General features: G+C 42.4%; 1 protein-coding gene across 9 annotated transcripts; it reads left to right on the plus strand.

The window, feature by feature from the left end:
- The first annotated feature begins 1,232 nt into the window (after positions 1–1,232).
- LOC141564927 (alpha-enolase) lies at positions 1,233–18,514 on the plus strand. 9 transcript variants are annotated; one of them, XR_012488814.1, is made up of 12 exons: positions 1,233–1,623; positions 5,274–5,367; positions 7,978–8,073; positions 10,277–10,335; positions 12,349–12,418; positions 13,040–13,173; positions 13,598–13,820; positions 14,815–15,012; positions 15,697–15,898; positions 16,703–16,863; positions 17,015–17,112; positions 18,042–18,514. XR_012488814.1 is itself a non-coding variant. In XM_074307763.1 (12 exons), the coding sequence occupies exons 2-12, from the start codon at positions 5,283–5,285 to the stop codon at positions 18,109–18,111; spliced, it is 1,305 nt and encodes a 434-aa protein (XP_074163864.1). In that variant the 5' UTR covers positions 1,233–1,623; positions 5,274–5,282; the 3' UTR covers positions 18,112–18,514. The 9 variants fall into 9 exon arrangements, 5 of the variants coding, with proteins under 5 accessions (XP_074163864.1, XP_074163865.1, XP_074163863.1 ...); XM_074307763.1 differs by having other exon boundaries at positions 16,703–16,811; positions 17,054–17,112; XM_074307764.1 differs by having other exon boundaries at positions 1,501–1,971; positions 16,703–16,811; positions 17,054–17,112.
- The last annotated feature ends 459 nt before the right edge of the window (positions 18,515–18,973 follow it).

The following is an 18,973-nucleotide window of genomic DNA, read 5'->3' on the forward strand; positions in this document are numbered from 1 at the left end:
GCACACATATTGTATCTAGGATATACTATAACACATTTACCATGTATGGGATTGCCTGTCATCTAGGGGAGGGAGGGAGGGGAAACTTCGGAACAGAAGTGAGTGCAAGGGATGATGTAAAAAATTACCCATGCCTACGTACTGTCAAAAAATTATAATCATAAAATTGATAAAAAAAATTTTAAAAATTGAGTTAATTTTTTTTTTTCCCCTTCCCCTTTCTATTTTTTTGCTAGTTAAAAAGGAAGCGGCGTGCCACAGTGAATGGAGAGTCGGCTTAGAAGATGATCTCCCACTCCTGAAAGACCCCGGCTGGGTGACCTTGGCCCAGCCCTTTAACTTTCCCAGCCGCGGCCAGGCAATCTCCCCGAAGGGTCCGCCTGCTTAGGTGTTTTCTCACAGGAGAGCTCCCTAAGGTGAAACCACCTCTCCCCACAGATAATCTGCCGATCGCGTCACGTGTCTGTAAGATCCCGAGGGACTTTAAAGCTCCTAGAGCTGAGAACAGTTCGAAGAAAATGTGTTCAGCACGGAGAAAAGTGGGGGGCGGGCGGAAAGAAACGTTCGAGTTGTCCTCGGTGATGCATCTGAAAGTGGCCATAAACTTCTTTTAGCCCCACAGCATCAATGCATGCAGTGAGTTGCACTAAGACAAATTTAGGTCTCCTAGAAGCTGAAATTGAACGATTAAAGCAGTGAAAAGGTAGATCGTCAGTCCATCAATCAAACATTTATTAAACACCTACGGAGTGTCAGGTATGGTGCAAAGTGCTTGTTAGGGGGAGATAACACGCAAACACCCTGCCCTGCAGGTCTTGGAGTCCAGAATGGATGGGGAAGACAAGAGAGTCTCGCGGTGAAGGGGCTGGATTTAGATACTGAGGTGCAGCCCAACCCAGAATTTCCATAATGAGTTACAAAGTGATTCGAAGGACTCCAAGATCAGGCCCGGGAGATGGGGGGGAGGGGAACGGAGGGGGGGGGGGGTGAAGAGGAGAGTTCTGTGATTGGCTCTATGTCCGACAGGGGCGGACCAGTGAGGAACAGGCATCTCCTTCCCCCCGTCCTTCTCCCTGCGCACGCGCGAGCCTCTAAACCCCAACCCCCCAACTCTAGAGCGCGAGCGCGCTGGGTGCTACGTTCATTCAGTCACGCAGCACTGCAGTTCTCGCCGGTGACAGCTGCGCCTGCGCGTCTCGTCTAGCCGCTGCTCGGGAGGCGGGGATGTGGGGGGCTGGGGTTTTTCCATGAGCAGAATGAATAACTTGGTGCATTCTGAGAGGCAGGCACTAATCCCACCCAATAAAGCCTCCACGGCCCTGGAAGGCTGCTACACTGAGTGACTCGTCAGGCCCTGTTCTGGCCCTCGCTGGGAGGACATAGTGGGTCGCACACGCAGAGAATGAGGGGACTGAGCTTGGAGGTGGGGGGAAGGGTTTGCTATAAAGGAGCCCCGCGCGGGAGCGAGCAGGCCTAACGGTTTGATGGCTGCGCAAGCGCAGATGGTACCAATTGGAAGCAAGGACATGGGTGGGAGAAGGAAGAGGACCAGCGTCTCTGGCTGGATAACAGGTGGTCCTTGCAAAGAATAAAGCCGGGGACAGAGATCGTGCTGGACGAAGAGTACGTGACACGCGAGCCCTAACCCCTTCCCCTTGCCCCCCTCCCCCCCTTTCACCCCAGTTCTGTGGGAGGAGCAAGGCTCAAAGCGGCTCCCCATTACTGTCGTAGCCCCGCCCACTTACTGCCCAATGAGAAAGCCGGAGGTGAGAGAGACTGTGCGCTTCGCCAATGGAGAAGAGAGTACTCACCGGTGGCGCTATGGGATAGGCAAATGAGAGAAAGGGGAGGCGGTGCTCGAGTCCCACCCCCTCCATCCTAGACCGGAAGTGTGGAAGGAGGAGGAGGTGCAGCCGGGACCTAGGGGAAAAAGAGGAGGAGCCACAGGAGGAGGAGGAGGGGTTCCCTGGGGTGAGTTCGCCCATTTAACGCTCCCTCTTGGCGTAGCTGGGTCCCTCGGTCTCTGTTCTCTGAACCCACCGGAGGAAACCCTGTCCAGGTAACGGTAGCTCGAAAGGCCCTGGCCGTCAGTCCTGCGGGGGGCAGGGGGGGTGTACTTTGAAGGGTTCCCGCCCCTCCGGCCGCGCCGGAGCCGGCCCTGCTCTCCCTCCCCGTGGACCACCGCGGCTCTCCCTGCCCGATCCGCGGTCAGCTCCCCTCGGGCCCTGGCCTTCCGTGAGAGCACAACTTTTTGCATCGGGGGAGGACTTTGGAGCTCTCGGAGCCCCCGCGCCCCCCTTTTTTAGAAAGTAGCAGAGGGCGGCCCCGAGGAGAGCTGCGCCTCCCTCAAGGTCACGCTGATGGAGGCCGGCGGGGACTTGGGAGGCTGGCGGGATGATGCTGGCCGGAGGGACGCGTTTCCCTGCAGTCGGGGGACAGCCCCTGCTGTTTTATCCACGGGGCACGCGGCGGTCTGTGTCTCTGCAGGCGAATTTTAAGTGGAGACAGGCGTCTCTAGGAATGGTTTCTATAATACCTGTAGGATTTACCGTAATTCCTCAGCGTAATCCCCATTCCTCAGAATAACTGCCAGAGGGGCACTTTGAAAGGGCCTCGCTGGAGTATTACCGAGCCGTCCAGTAATTAATGCTTATCTGTGCCGGTCTTGGGCGAAATGGGGAAGAGGAGTAATCTTTTCTAAATGTAGGTCGCACCGTGTTAGAGCCGGAGGAGACTAATCCATGCCGCGCATTTTATAGATAAGGAAGTTAAGGCCCTAAGAAGTTGTAAGTGACTCAGAAAACGATGAGTCCTTTTCCGTGGGCTCCCCTCCCCCTTCTGTGACCTGAAACGGGCCTTTTCAGATGCAGATTCTTGCTGCCTCGTGGTGCTTTAGCTTGTCCCTTTCCTAAAATGGAGGGAGGGGCTGCGAATAGATGCACTTCCCCCACTAGCGCCTTAGAGTTGCTGTGATTGGAGCTGGCTCAGTGATTAGTGGTTTAGGGTCCAGCTAGATGGCTTTGGAATGAACTGTAACTTACCATAATTAACTGCAAGTAATGATGCTTATTTCTGGCCGTGGCTACACCGGCCGGAGTGCCTCATCTGAGGCTAGAGTGTGCAGTTCATATGAAAGAAGGGCCTTTCTGGTCTAATCTTGTAACCCATTCCCATCTGCACGTGCAGAACCTCTGAAAATGCCCATGTTTTCTTGGCCACTCTTTTCCTCTGGAATATGTTCTTGGTTAGTCTAATGGGCAAACTCTCTTCCCCAGCCCCCAAATTAGGCCGTGCCTTTCTCTAAGGCGCTGGTACATGGTTCATTCCAGAGGTCCATGCGTGTTCTAGAATGATTCTCCATCTAGTAGATCATTTTACTGAAAACTAGTAAATACGAGTACTCTGTACAGTGTGATCATTCAGTTCTTTGTAACTCCATTCAGGGTGTTCTTGGCAAAGACACTTTTCATTCTGTTCATTTTACAGATGTGGAAACTGAGTAAAGTGAGGGTGCCCAAGCATACACAGTGCCTTGGAGGCCTGTTTTGAGCCCAGGCCCAATGGTCTAGCCACTGTCAATTAGCTGCCCCGAGACAACAACAAAACTCCTTAAAAATAGGGTGCCATGAGACCCATGCTTTAAGATGAAATTAGAGTGGGTGTAGTGCCATTTTAAAAGAGCACTTGTTTTCACTAACATAAAATATTGAAAAGAAAGTTTCATTTATACTTCAGCCTGATAATAATCTAATTTAGAAATAAATTTTAAATTGCCACAAATGACATGGCGTTAGCTGGATGTTTTTACCTTTGCTGATGGATAGAAGAAATGGCTCAAGTGTCTCCATTTGCTGTGCCATTTGCTGCCTCAACATTCCTGAGATGGGGGAGGCCAGGGAAGCTCTATAATGGTTTGGGGACAGGGCTTCTTGCCAGCCCTCCTTAGTTCCTTGACTTAATACATTTGTTGCTTGCCCTGGGGAAGAACCAATGGAGGGAGAGCTGCAGAGATTAGGCCTCTCTGCATGTCCTCTTTTCCACTAGGGGAAGGTTATGTGTCAGTTCTGGGTCATTTGGTTTTTTTCCCCTTTTTCCCTAAGCATTCCAATGTGTCATGGTTGTATCATTCCCAAGTCATAATTCTCATTTACAAGTTGTAACATGTTTCTCATTTTGAAGAGAGAAAAACTGAATGAAATATATAGACAGTTCTGATAGACTCACTCTCCCTTAAAGTCAGCACCTTCTCTGCAAGTTAACATCTTAAAAAGAAATCCTTAAAAGTTAAGTTTGGGTCCCATAGCCAGGATGTACCAGGGGGAGACTCAACTACTCCACAGTACCTCTCTTTAAATCAAATTTAATTAAAACTTATTAAATTAAAAATTGTAACTTTTATAATTTGGATAACTTGCTTCTCTTCAGAAAGTTAGGTTAGTATATTTTAAAAATTACCTAGAATTTATTAAATCACCCAAGATATAGGGAAAATAAGGATGCTCTTGAACCAGTTGATCAGTAGCAAAAAAGACCACTAGATTATTACAGTAATTGTTTCAAGAAAATTATAGTGAGCACCCTAAAGCATTTACTGAGCTCTGATTTGCTGTTGATCATTTATTCTATGCAATCTCCTTGAATGCAAGGACTATTTCATCATAGTCCCAATTCCCTAAAGTGACTTAGAAGTTGATGGCTGCTTAAGATTGGTGAGATATCATTTTCTTTTCCCAGGCTTCAGACTTTGGTCCCTTCATTCAAATTCTGGACTCCTCCCCCAAAAAACTTGGACTGTTGGAATACCCAAATATAAGGGCATTACAATTTCTTTTTCCCTCCACCTATAGACTTGGCTTGCCCCAGTCAGCTTAATGTTAATTTCCTAACACACTGCTTGCATTCTGTTTTAACCCTGATTGTAAGCTTTCAAAGGCATCCCTACTGCCCAAAGGCCTTTGTTGCCTTTCATAAGCTCACCCCAAGGTAACCTTTACTTTAACTTCCACCCTTTATCTTATTTTATAGTTTATTGCAGTTATTTACCTTTCCTCATATCCTTTATTCAAATTTTATCCGCCCTGCTGGAAATGATCTCTTTTACCTTTGTACTTCTACGAAACTCTTGGCTTGTACTACTCATCTGGCCCTTATCAGCTGCTACTTTGAAAGTAGGGTTCACTTTTGTATTCCTTAGCAAGGCAGCTAGAGTAAGTATAACTGTTAGGAGAGCTTAAGGATGACTTCTGTTAATTTTTGAACTTTATTCCACACAGAGATTCAACATGTCTATCCTCAAGATCTGTGCCAGAGAGATCTTCGACTCTCGTGGAAACCCCACTGTTGAAGTTGATCTCTTCACTGGAAAAGGTGCAAACCATAAGTTTTTACCTGTTTGCTTTCTAGTTTTTACACTATCCTCTTGTAAACTGGCTTTCTCACCATGTTAAAAGCGCAAGTCTGTTTTTAAAAGATTCACCAAACCTTATACTTCCAGATGAAATACTGGGTTTCCTTAGCACAAATCTGGCACTTAGTAGGCACTTAATAAATTCCTATTTACTTCCTTGTGCATAAGAAAAATCTTAGTAGACTTTGGCACACATGAGCAAGCTCTGGCTTGTGGGATGATTAATGGGGTGGGGCACATGTAAGAACATTACATGGCCCTTCCAAGTGTATTCAACTTGTCCCCTCTTGGTTCTTGGAGACAAAAGAGACAAGGAAACAAGACTCGAAACAAGGTAGTTTTCCCTCCAGAACTGAGAGCAGATGAACTGGGATGAAGCTGTAAAAAACACCAATTGGGTTCATCTTTGTTTGACTGGGCCAGAAAGAGGCCAAGTATTTACAATTTAAAATGTAGCCCTTAATTCCTCTGTAACCAAAATAGGGACAGAGAAACATGGTAGAACTCCATGGAAATTTTGTAGTGCCTACTGCTGACTCACTTGCAAGTCTCCTCAGGAAGTGGAAGGACATAAAAAATGAGTGAGAGTTCTTTAATAGCCCTTAGAAAAACGGGTTTTCTCCTCTTCCTTTCTTTTTGAGATAGACGAAAAGTGATGGGGATTCATTAGCATAGGGCTGGTCAGTGAGAATGAGCCCCTCTCATTGTTAGTCAGAACTTGGCTAACAAAACTCCCCTTTTTCTACCCTGTTTCTTTCCTTTTTACTAAAAAAAGAAGTGCTATGTAATTTATCACTTTCCTTTGACATGTTTTGCCCCTTCCTTAAACTCCTCATGAGCTGCTCTTTTGAGTTAAGCTAAAGCAGCCTCTTGAGGTAGGCATGCTCAGTATGGCTCTGTGGTATGTGCTTCATGTCACGTAGGCTGGGCATCCTTTCATGATGTGAGGCTTCTTTATTAGGTCAGAAGGTTAAACTGATTAAAGAGAAGTAAACTGAACTTTTAAAAAGGAAAAGAAAAAGACTAGGCTTGAGGTTAGGAATGTATACCTTTAGGCAGCTTTTTTTTCCTTTGATAAAAGGTGGGTCTATTTATGGGAAGAGGTAAAAGGAAGAGATACAATGGACACTGGGAATGGCAAATATGAAATTTGAAAGCAATTTTTAAACTGAGGTTTTAAACAATTAACAGTGGAAATAAATACCCCAGTGAAACTCACAATTAACCTAGAGACAGGAAGTAATCCATGAGGTTGGGAGTAGACCCTTAACTAAATCCCATAGCAGAGTTAGCATGCTAAAAGAGTTAGTTATAATTATAAGAAGTAGAAAGACATCATGGGGTTAGAAAAGGGGAATCAATATAGCCGAAGGAGACAGAATACAGCCGTGGTAGGCAATTATTATAAAGAAGCTTTTCCAAATTGTAAGAGTTGTGAATTTTCCTGATGAAGTTTAGATATTAGATTTTAAGTTTAATAACAAATAGGTCTTCCTAAAACCCAGACTTGCATGTATGTTAGGGAAAGTAATGTAAGGTTGCAGGATTTTTTTTAAATGATTGAATTTCACTTGTTCTTTAATGAACCTATGTAAAATAAAATCTACAGATATCACCCATCTGTTATCTCCTCATTCTGAACTGAAAATGTGCACTTAAATGTTCATAAGATTTTACTATTTCTCTGTTGGATAATTTTGGATTTTGGTCAAAATCTCAAGTGTTTACATTATGCCATTTGATTAGGAGATGAGCATACTCATACTACTTGTTGCCAGTATTTACAACCCAGACACACCTAATGGTTTTGCTTACTGTCTGAAAAATTCCTCCTGCCTCCAAATCTTTGAAAATGTATTTTTAAAATGCAATTTTCCAGGACTCCTCAGTTTTCCTTTTTTACTTAGTCTGCTGTAGGCATGAGCCTCACCAATTGGCTTTGTATATCTGTAGAATTGCATAGTTAAGATTCTTTTCAGGTTCGATTACTTCCAAGCTTTGTGCCTTTTCTTGTCTGCTCTTGTTTTTTTTGGTGGTGTTCCATCTTAGTTCTTCAGACCTCCTGTTGTTCAAGGACCTAATGCAATAAGCAATCACAATAGACTTTGTTCCCTGACCCAGCTGAGCTGATTTTGCTTCCTGAATGGTTGAATGAGCTTGCTTGATGAATGTTTGAACCAACCTCAGCACTGGTTCAGCTTGATTTAAGAGCACTAGAGCCATAGTGCTTGCTCCTTTCTTCCCTCCTCTCAGGCTCTTCTCCAAACCTATTACTGTCAAGTCTACAGCCTAGTGAATGATGTAATACTTGGATCTGATAAGGACAAATATTAGGGGAAGCTAGGCTAGAGGAAATGAGACTTTATGTAGGTGAACTTTCTCAATTGATACAGGGAAGTGGAAGGAGGATTCTGTTTCCTTGTCATTTCTGTCATCTGTGAGTGGGAGAGGTAATTATTTGCATAGCATTTTGACATACACCTAGCTGATTAATATGTTAATGTTTTCTTTCCATCTCCCTGCATCCCCTACTCCACCCCCAAAAAAATGAAATGAAAAAAACCACCCAGGTCTCTTCCGAGCTGCTGTGCCCAGTGGTGCTTCTACCGGTGTCCATGAAGCCCTGGAGCTCCGGGACAATGATAAGACCCGCTACATGGGGAAAGGTAAGAGAACCTCACTGTCTCCATGCTGGGAGTGTACTACTACTGTTCCCACTTTTCCACCTTATTCACTTATTTGTGTTTAAGATTGAATCTAACTGGGTTCTTATGTAAGTGATGAACACGAACCAACTAGGGAAAATGGATTTCTCATTTTTATTGTCTGTCTCTTACCCTATAGCATATCCTTAGTTTCTGTTCTACAATTAGTCAGTGACATCCTGAAAAATAATTCATTTATGCTTAGGCTATTTAAAGGATAGATTTGAAAAGGGGGACTTGTTAATTTTAGTTTAACCAAAATTAGCTCTAAAGTTCCATAAGCAAGTCTTTTTATAGTTGTAGAAGACAGTATGGGAAAATGCAACAGTGTTCCTAAACTTTCCTAACCAAATGTATGACAGTCCTATCAAAATTTGTTGATCAAAAGCAAGGATGTTAAAAAAAGGGATCTTCACTTTAACTAGAATTATCCTTTTCCATTTTGGATTGACAACTTGGATTTACTAGAGGCAGTAGATTTTGGTTTTTCCATTTGTAATTCAGTGGTATTTAGGAGTTTGTACAGGGGGGCTTTCCTCCAAGATCACCTACTATTTGGCTCATCAGTTTGAACCCTTTACCTATTCTAGGACTTCTCCCTCCTTAGGTACACCTTGGGAAGTTCAGCAGCCTCCATCTAGAGTACTCCTAACCCCTAGCTATGCCCATTCATTCTCTCCTGATACAGAACCAACATTAGGTTTTCTCCTTTGGAATTATCCTTACATTTTTGTGGAGTTAACAGTCTTTATGTAAGGCATAACCACTGTGAACATGCTTATCTTTGTAGGAAATAATGCATAAAACATGTTTTATTATAATTACAACAACCTACATATTTCTTCCTTGGGCAAAATTGGGTTGGGGATGCAGAATTTCCAAAATATATTTACTTGCCTTTGCATACTTGGCATTTAGGAAATGCTAACCGTGTTAACAAAAGAAAATCTTAGAGAAAAGCCTTTTACTTTAATATTTTTGTTTTTTTTAGGGGAACAGTACTAGAAATTCCTGTGGAATTAACTTGTATACAAGCATTAGTTTTTCCATAGCAGCCATGTCTTAATTCTCATGTTTGTTGAATTGCAACAATTTCCCTGGCAACAAGTGTAGGAAATCCCCTGAGGGTTACAGTTTTCAGGTAAGGGAATTGCTCCAGGAGCAAATGAAACTCTCTAATTAAGAACCTGCCTCTTTGCTGAAAGAAAGTTGAAGCAGAAAGGGAGTCAGAATTAATGATTAGGAGACTGCATAGTGCCTTGTGTGCTCTGTGGCAGATCACTGACACTTATACTGCCCTTCTGAGTCCCTTTGATGAGGAAGCCCTTCTGTACTACTTTTATTTGGATGTATCATGTCACTGAAGAGTGGGAAGACTATCAAAAACATCCAATTATTTCCTAATTAAATCATTTTATTAAGATGTCTTAGTATCAATCTAAATAGGAGCAATTTAAACTATAGTCCTTGTTATCTCTCTCTCTCTCTCTCTCTCTCTCTCTCTCTCTTTCTCTCTCTCTCTCTCTCTCTCTCTCTCTCTCTCTCTCTCTCTCTCTCTCTCTCTCTCTCTCTCTCTTTCTCTCTCTCTGTCTCTCTCTGTCTGTCTGTCTCTCTCTCTCTCCATGAGATAGTTCAGTTAAATTCATGTTGAATAAGTACTAAACCTAAGAATCCTGATTCACTCTTTTCTGATTTCTTCTTTCTCATTACTTTGTGTCTCACAGTCTGATCCTTCCTGAGTGTTTTCTTTTTTCCTTTTCTCCTTCTCTTGTCATTTGTGTCCCTGGTCAGGTGTCTCCAGACCTGTTAAATATATTAATGAGTTCCTGGCAACTGCCTTATGTACCCAGGTAATGGACTGGTAAAAGCTTTGATTGTAGTCTGTCTGCAGATGGTATTTCCAGTGCATGGTCTCCTAATTAACCTGCCAGCAGGTATTCTTAGATGGTGCTTCTCTGGTTTTAACTCTTTGGGATCCTATGCAGATGTACTTTGGCGGGAAAGCCTGCCAGTGCCAAGGGGAAAGAGGTGGGAATTCTACAAGAAGGGACTTCGGGTCACATGGTGGACTGAATCCCCTGTCAACCATTGGTGGTAATCATCTAGCAATGCCTGCTTGGCCTGTGTATTAATGTCAGTGATTTGATTTGCTTGTTCCTTCCAGGTGTCTCAAAAGCGGTTGAGCACATCAATAAAACTATTGCCCCGAGCCTGGTTAGCAAGGTAGGCCCCTTCCTCATTTTAACTAATACATATTCCCAATTTCAGTGGCTTTTCCCATTTGTTAAAAGTCTCAAGCTGGAAAAACCAGCCTGTGGGATATTCTATCCTGTGCATGAATATACTTTAGGTTAACCTATTTGGATGGCTGGCTATTTGCTTTATAAAGACGGGTATACAAATCACTAAAGAGGTAAGACGATGTCCAAGCACTTATTTCTAGTTTCCTTCCTAGGATTTTGGTCTTTGCCTGAATTCATAAATAAGGGAGAAGGGCTGTAAGACCTTCTCTCACCAATGAAAATGGAATTGGAATTTAGAATCACTTAACTTCTCATGGACTAGATCCTTACTATTTTTTAATTTTAGTTTTAATTTTATTTTGCATAGAAAGGAAAGACCATTCTTTACTGAGTATAGAGTTTTTCCTTATTTTGAAAATTAACACTGAGTTAATACTCAGCTAAACTGAGTATTAGAGGTCGGGAAGTCTGCTTACCCCACTAGCTGTCTCTACTCACTTGTGCTTAACTCCCTTAACTCTAAAGAAGCTAAAAAGGTAACCTGACTTTAGGCACTGGCTGTTCCTCTCAAGTCTCCCTTTTATATTGATAGTTGTACAATGTCCTATTCCATTCACTTTTCATTCTTAATATATATTCTTATTAGCAAACTTTTCTTCATCCTTTAAAAAACCAGTATTTCTATTTTCCTCCTTTATTCTCCTGTCTTCATATCATGCTTGAATTATTGTATGTTCCGTCCCAATAATTTGTTCAAGTCAGTGACAAACACACATAATACATATCCCACTTCAATCATTATATTACTCCCCTGGTTAGGAGACTACAGTTGTTCTTTGGCTAACCATATCTGTTACAAATGCTTCAGTCTAGTCCTCCCTGCTCTGGTCTCACTTTATATTGTCAACCTTATTTGCCCATATGCATGCTCAGTACCAGCCAGGTTTTCTTATCCTCCTTAGTCTCTTCCTTAGCATATTCCTTAGCTTGTATATATGCATTCTGCCCCTTTGACATGCATGCGTTTCTTTCTTTTGACCAGGACTCAGTTCAAGTCTTTTCCTCATTATGTTGCCTTCTCCTACTACCCAATACCTGTCAGAATTAAACTAAATTTTTTAAACAAGCATGGTAGAATTTATGTAAATGACTGCTGTCCTCATTGGGGATCATCTCATTTATATTTTATTCTATGTATGTAGCCAGAAGAGGGTAGGAATTCTCTGGGTTTGCTTTTTAAGCTAATTCCTAGGGTTTGCAGTTTGCAAGAACATCAATTATTATCACATTTTGGTCACTTTGTTAGTTCTCCTTCCTTTCAACCCATGCCAGATGTGTACCCATCTTGATTATCTACCTATTTATTCAGATCAGTTCCAAGTGACATTTTTGCAAAAATTGTCAGCTCTAAAATTGTGCTGTTTTGGCAGTTCCAGAAGAGCCCTAAAATAAATGTAAAATAAGAATATTGGTAAGCATAAAGCTCAGAGTAAACACTTTGAAGAAAAAGTAGGATCTTTCCATTTAAGACAGTGTGGTAAAATGCAGAGAGCTGTCCTCAAGGTCAAGAACACCTGTATTTGAGTTCTACTTCTTAAATTGGCAGCATGAGTTTGAGCATGTCATATAATCACTTGATGCTCCATCTTAGCAGCTCTCTGGGACTAAATTTCACAAAAAATCCCTTATGTCACTGAGATGGCAAGTCCAGGTGCTGTCTTGTGCACATTGGACATAAATGGAAGTCTGCTCACAACTGTTGAGAGTGTGACTAGAAATACTTTAGGAGATACAGTTCCTAAGTTATAGGCTTATTTCTTCTCTTCAAGTTGTGATTAGTCCAGTTGGTTTTTCCAATATTTAGTAATGGAAAGGACCAGTTCTATGATCCTAGTAGATAAGTGCCATGCCAGCAGTTCTTTCACCATCTTCAAGAGCTTCCTTCAGAAGCCGTTAGTGAAGTAGCAAAAATTTTTCCTTTTCTATTTTGCAGAAACTGAATGTTGTGGAACAGGAGAAAATTGATAAGTTGATGATAGAGATGGACGGCACCGAGAATAAATGTAAGTGCTGATACTGATGCCCTTGTGTGGAATTCTCCATATCTAAAGACAAAAGCAAATAATGCATCATTATGTTCAGTGAAGAGCATTGCCCATTCACTCCTCTGTCCATAAAGACTGGAGGAGTTAGCTGGTGCTAACAGAACTCAATTTCTGGTGATCATGATGAGTGGGGTAGATGTGTAGGGGCAGAAGCCAAATTGCAGCGCCCTTCAAAAGACAGGAGTGGAATTATGGAATATATTTTCATTTTTGTTTTTACAACTTTTTATTCTCAATTTCATGTAAACAAATTTTTAACATTTTAAATGAATTCTAAATCCTTCTTCCCCTTTCCCATCTTTGAAAAGTCAATTGGTCTCAGACACTTAACACTTCCTAGCTGTGTGACCCTGGTCAAGTCACTTAATTGCCGGGGGGGGGGCAGGGGGGATTATGTCTCTGAAAAGTCAATTGGCATAGATTATACATGTACAGTCATACAAGACATTTCCATATTAACCATATTGTAAAAGTTTTCAAGAGCTGATAACCCAGAGAACAACTACCATATGCATAATACAAAGGATAACTTTTCAGGAAATGAACTTTATCTAACAGATTTCCTTTTTACCATTTTAGCTAAGTTCGGTGCAAATGCCATATTGGGAGTGTCTCTGGCTGTTTGTAAGGCTGGAGCTGCTGAAAAAGGTGTCTCCCTGTACCGCCATATTGCTGACCTTGCAGGCAATAGTGAAGTCATCCTTCCAGTTCCAGTAAGTTGATTGTTTCTGTGTGGCCCAGAATATATTCTTAGAATGTTTCGAATGATTTAGGTTTAAATTCTACTACTACTCTAACACTAGTCAGAACTACTGCCACCATTACCTGCTTTTCAGTGTTGTGATTATCAAATGAATTAGTGTTTGTAAAATACTTTACATTTATAGAATGCTTTAAAGTTTGTAAGGTATTGTTTTCTGGGACTAATTGGGTCTATTTCTGCATTTAAATAAATAAATACAAGAGTATGCTTTGGAGGGATGAGTCCAAAACAGATGGCACTCTTGTTCTGAAATGGGCCAGGACTTCAACAGGGTGTGCATTGACTAGATTCAGCATCCCAGGAGTATTTGTTCTTTACATATCCTAGAATAGTTAATTGATGGATCAAATTGATCTCTCTGTACTTCTCCCCAGGCTTTCAATGTGATCAATGGTGGCTCCCATGCTGGTAACAAGCTGGCCATGCAGGAGTTCATGATCCTCCCTGTTGGAGCAACAACCTTCAAGGAGGCCATGCGCATTGGGGCTGAGGTCTACCACAACCTGAAGAACGTGATTAAGCAGAAATATGGACAGGATGCCACTAACGTAGGGGACGAGGGTGGCTTTGCTCCTAACATCCTAGAGAATAAAGAAGGTAAGGATGAGCTGATTTCTGTTTCTGTCCAACAGGACTGTGGAGGTATGGCTTCACTCCTGTATAGGAGCAAGTCTTACAGTTTGCTGTGCTCCTTAATTGTCTAAGATCTAAGATCAGATAGTTTAGGTGACTTGCTAATCAACTTAAATGCTCAATGATAAGTTTCTTCTGTGAGGGTAGTTGTATGCAGTGAGAATGGAAGTATTTATGCCCCAGCTAGAAGTCCCTGAAAGGGGAGAAATTTAGGCCATCTTCAGGGACAGAGCGAGGATTCAATTCTGACAGTTGGTTAAATTTGTTTAATTAAATTACAATAATGCTGTGTCTCATTGGCTTGTCTTGATTTGATTTTAGTTCTTAGGTCTAGTTAAAGATAATTGAATAAATAGAAGGTGAAGGAAATGTTTAGGCATTGCTCATCTTGAAGGGAAGTGAGTTGTCAACAACATCCCAACAGAAAGGGAAGAAAACATACCTCCCTTCCCCATCCCCCAACAAACACACATATCTCCATCAGGGAGATGCCATGTCAGAAGGCATGTTTCCTACGTCTTTCTGATCAAGCTGGGCACTTGGCATTCAGGATTCCACCTCGTAGTGCTTGTGTTTGTTCTTGGATTTTCAGTCACTGCTGCTTTTGAAAGGGCTGATCTCAGCTGCTTACTGTAACTGTAGCTTCTTGAATGCAGCTGTTCCTGAGCTATGAATCTGGGCCAGTTGTCAATGGGGAAGACTGTTCCTTAAAGACCTTACCGAATTTCCTGCTGGGTGACCTTCTAAGAGCCAAACTACCCCTCAGTTAGAATCAGCTTCTCATTACCAAGGCAGGGAGAGCAAAGGTAACTGGAGCTAGGAACCAGAGCAGTTCTATGGAAACTGAATGTCTCTTGCCCTCCCTGTTAAACTCCCTGCTTGAGATCTATTGAAGTGAGATTTCTGTTTTCACCTACCAGTGTTTTCTTACCTTCTTTGCCGTTGCCATCTTTTCCAGCCCTGGAGCTGTTGAAAGAAGCCATTGGTAAAGCCGGTTATACTGATAAGGTTGTGATTGGCATGGATGTGGCTGCCTCCGAATTCTTCCGCTCTGGGAAATATGACTTGGACTTCAAGTCTCCTGATGATCCCAACCGCTACATCTCTCCTTCTGAGCTTGGGGACCTCTACAAGACCTTCATCAAGGACTATCCAGGTATGAGTCCAGTAGCTGCGTCTGGTTCCATGTACCAGCTCTCATGAACATGTTATTGAACATCTCAGAATTACTTTGCTCATTGGTAAAATGATGGGTTTACATTCCATGATTTGAATTCTTTCCTATGATTCGATGAAAAGGTTTTTTTTAATGATTAAGGAACAAAATGATATAGGGCAGGCCATGACCTCTAGTGACTGGGGCCATACATGTGCTCATCTAATTACTCCCTAGGTTTCTGTAAAGCACAATCTTGTGGAAGCATATTCATTATAATTTTGGAATCATAAGAGGTTAGCTGGTTCTTGTTACTCACATTACTCTGGCTGTCCCATGTAATGAGTTTGCTTTTTAAAAATCTATTCCAGGGGCAGCTAGGTGGCACAGGGCATAGAGCACCAGCCTTGAATTCAGGAGGACCAGAGTTCAAATCTGGACACTTAACACTTCCTAGCTGTGTGACCCTGGGCAAGTCACTTAACCCCAGCCTCAGGAAAAAAAAATAATTAAAAAAAATTTTTTAAATCTATTCCAGAAGTTATTGTTTATGCAGGGAAACTTTAATTTTGGTTGATTTTTGAGCATAAAAACTTCTGCTCTTTTTGGCTTCACTCTGGGTTGTGGAGAGTGGATTTTGAAGTTGGGAATGTGTTTATCCACAACACCTTACCTTTTTCTTAGTGGTGTCCATTGAAGATCCCTTTGACCAGGATGATTGGGAAGCTTGGAAGGATTTCACTGCCACTGCAGGCATCCAGGTGGTAGGGGATGATCTCACAGTGACCAATCCCAAGCGCATTGAAAAGGCTGTGAATGAGAAAGCTTGCAACTGCCTCCTCCTCAAAGTCAACCAGATTGGCTCTGTGACTGAGTCTCTCCAGGCGTGAGTACTTTTTGGGGACAATGGGAAAACCTCTATTGAGAGAGCAGGACTCAGACATCTGAATCCAGTGCAGAAAGCAGCACACCCTACTCCATCCCTCTCCCCCCATGGTCACCTGGTGACTATGGTCAAGTCACCTCAACTCTCAGTGTGACTGCTCAAATGTAAAGTGAAATTTATAGCTTATATCTATAGTTAACTAATTACCAAAGTTGTTGTGAAGTGTGAATGTGACATACTGTGTAACAGGACAGTATGAATGACAGTTCTTGAAAAGACTTGTACATTGGCCTATTCTGCTTACCTGGGTTAAGCTTTCCCTTTAAAACTCTTTGAATTGATCTTGAACTAATAACCTTTCAAAGAGTCTTTGAAGATAATCAGAACCTAGTTCAAGGCCCAACCAGACAGTAAGAGGATTCTGCTCAATTTAGCCTGGTCTGTTGCCAAACTGACCCTAGAATATTATGAATTACTATAAGATGTCTACTTTCCCAGGTGTAAGTTAGTGATTTATTCAATTATTGGTGGAGGTCTGTTCATTCTCATTTTAAAGATGAGGATTTAATTTTAAGTGACTTGCCTGAGATTCCATTAAGCAATGATGAAACTAACCCAAGTTTTGAGGTTGAGATCTTCTTCAACATCAAATTACTATAATATAAGCCTTCAGGGAAATGATTCTATAGTGCTGTAGTGTTAGTCACAAGATTGCTGTAGATGAGGTGCAGTGGGGATTTTGAGAAGCTTGATAAAAATATAAAGGATTGTTGTCTTAGTTTAATTTTCTTGTATGACTCCTAGGTGCAAGCTGGCCCAGTCTAATGGGTGGGGAGTAATGGTTTCCCATCGTTCTGGAGAAACTGAAGACACCTTCATTGCAGACCTGGTGGTGGGTCTCTGCACTGGGCAGGTAAGGACTTGCTCAAGGGACAGTCCCTAACCTGTGCTATAATGCTTTTTCAGCTAGCTGCATCCTGGGGCTTTGGGAGTGGTAATTACATTTATCCATAAGCTACATAAGAAAGCTCTCTTACCCCCATACATAGCTCTCATCTTAAAGGGTGGGAGTCTAGGTGTTCATGTCTAATATTGCTCTTGTCCTCAAAATGCAAGTCTGCATATTATTCCTGACTTGATTTTTTTTTCTTCCAGATCAAGACTGGTGCCCCTTGCCGATCTGAGCGTCTAGCCAAGTATAACCAGATTCTTAGGTAAGCAGAAGCTTTTTAATGTCACTAAGGGCCTTTGGGGAGGGGGGAGGCTGCTTTTGTTAAGTGCAAAGGATTTCCTAGAATTCTCAATTCTCCAAGTAAATGTTGGCTCACTCTTCTTTTGGTGGCAAAATATAAAATATTCCTCCATTTAACCTCAGCATTTCTTTGTATGAGCCTTCAGAAGAGGCCCTCTTTGTCCTACTGCCACCCTCTGGTGGTTTAGAGAAGGAACAGGCTCTTTTTTAACCTGGATCATCAAACTATCAGAAGAAATGTCTTAACTCATTTTTAAGATGAGGAAATTATATCAAGCATTACTACACATTCCTCTGAGTTCTCACTGGTCCCTCTTAGGATACCCTGAACTTAACAAGGCTTTTCAAATTCACCATGCGTGCATATTCCTAGATCATATAGTTAATCAAATTTTATCTTCTTGAAAGTCCTTCAACACTTGATTAAACTTGCTCTCTTTGTGTGTTTGGTCAATGAGTTTTTCCTCAGACATTTCCTCAGGCTTTCCCAAGACAAAGGTTTTTACATGTTTTAATGTAGCAATGGCCCTTAGCTTCATTTCTTTACTTAATTGCTTATTTCCATGCAAACCTCATCTTTTCAACATCCCTCCTCCTTGAAAATATTGATGTCTGGAATTTTTGACAAGGAAAGTGATTTTTGTTTTGTTCAAGACAGGGCCAGGGAAGGAGGAACAAGCATTCAATTCCCGCTATATGCCCGTGGTGTATAGTAGATTAAACCTGGAGATTGTAGAGGGCTTCTGAGCTTTCTGGGGCATTTATGGGAATCCATAAGCCATTCATAATGGGAATCTGGCCAGCTGTGGATACAGATGTTTTGATTATTAGTAAGCGTGTTGCTTTGGTGCTCTCCATGCTTACACTACCTGTGTTTCTCTCCCCCCGCAGAATCGAGGAAGAGCTGGGCAGCAAGGCTAGATTTGCTGGAAGGAACTTCAGAAATCCTCAGGCCAACTAAACTGCTTGGCAGGGAAGCCTCCAAGCTAAAAGCTAGCAGGCTCCAATCACCTTTGTAGAAGTCTGCTCCTGTCCTGTGCGTGGGCAGCGCCAAGTACTAGACCAGTTTTGTTCTAGGGGCAGGGGCCTCTGCTGTGTAACTTCCCTCTCCTTTCCACCTCTCTGTGATGTTCTCACCACTTCCTTAGAACTGTCTTATCAGAGACTGCCCCAATGATCATCTGCACCTGATGCTCTGTCAGAAGTCCTTATGGTCTTGTGACTGGGCTAAAGTGATCTGTTCTCACCCCTCCCCATGTTGGTATGTGGAGCCATATGTTTGTGATGCAGCCCCAACAAGCCCACAGGCAGATCCTTAGTGGCTTCTCTGTGCAGAATAAAAGTATTCAGTAATCCTCTGGAAACCATGTCTGCTTCTCTCTGGGGCTGTCAGTGGGAGTGTAAATGTTGAGAAAGGATGTCTACACTCTGGGTGAATGTAAAAAAAAGTGCATGCTTGGAATGCCTCAAGCATACAAAAATGCAGAACTGATCTTGCCCCAATGGGCAGAAGTATGTGTCAACCGGTAAATGTAGGTGAAAAATCATTTTAAGAGGGAGAATATGATGACTCAAGATTAAAAAAGGCCCTAGTGAGAGCTAAGCTCTTTGAAGGAAGCAGAGCTGGAACATGGAAAATTTGTTAGAGATACAAGTGGGAAATAGGATGAGAAACAAGACCAGTTTGACTCAGGTACAGAAAGTGAGTAAGGGCGGCTCAAATTGCATTAGAGCAATAAAGACTTGATTCAGATTGGTCTGTGCCAGAGGAGTTTGTACTGTGTGGAGACTCAGCCTGGGAAATAGGCTTTGGTTAGTCCAGG

Source organism: Sminthopsis crassicaudata, chromosome 3, assembly GCF_048593235.1.
Source record: "Sminthopsis crassicaudata isolate SCR6 chromosome 3, ASM4859323v1, whole genome shotgun sequence".
NCBI lineage: Eukaryota > Metazoa > Chordata > Mammalia > Dasyuromorphia > Dasyuridae > Sminthopsis > Sminthopsis crassicaudata.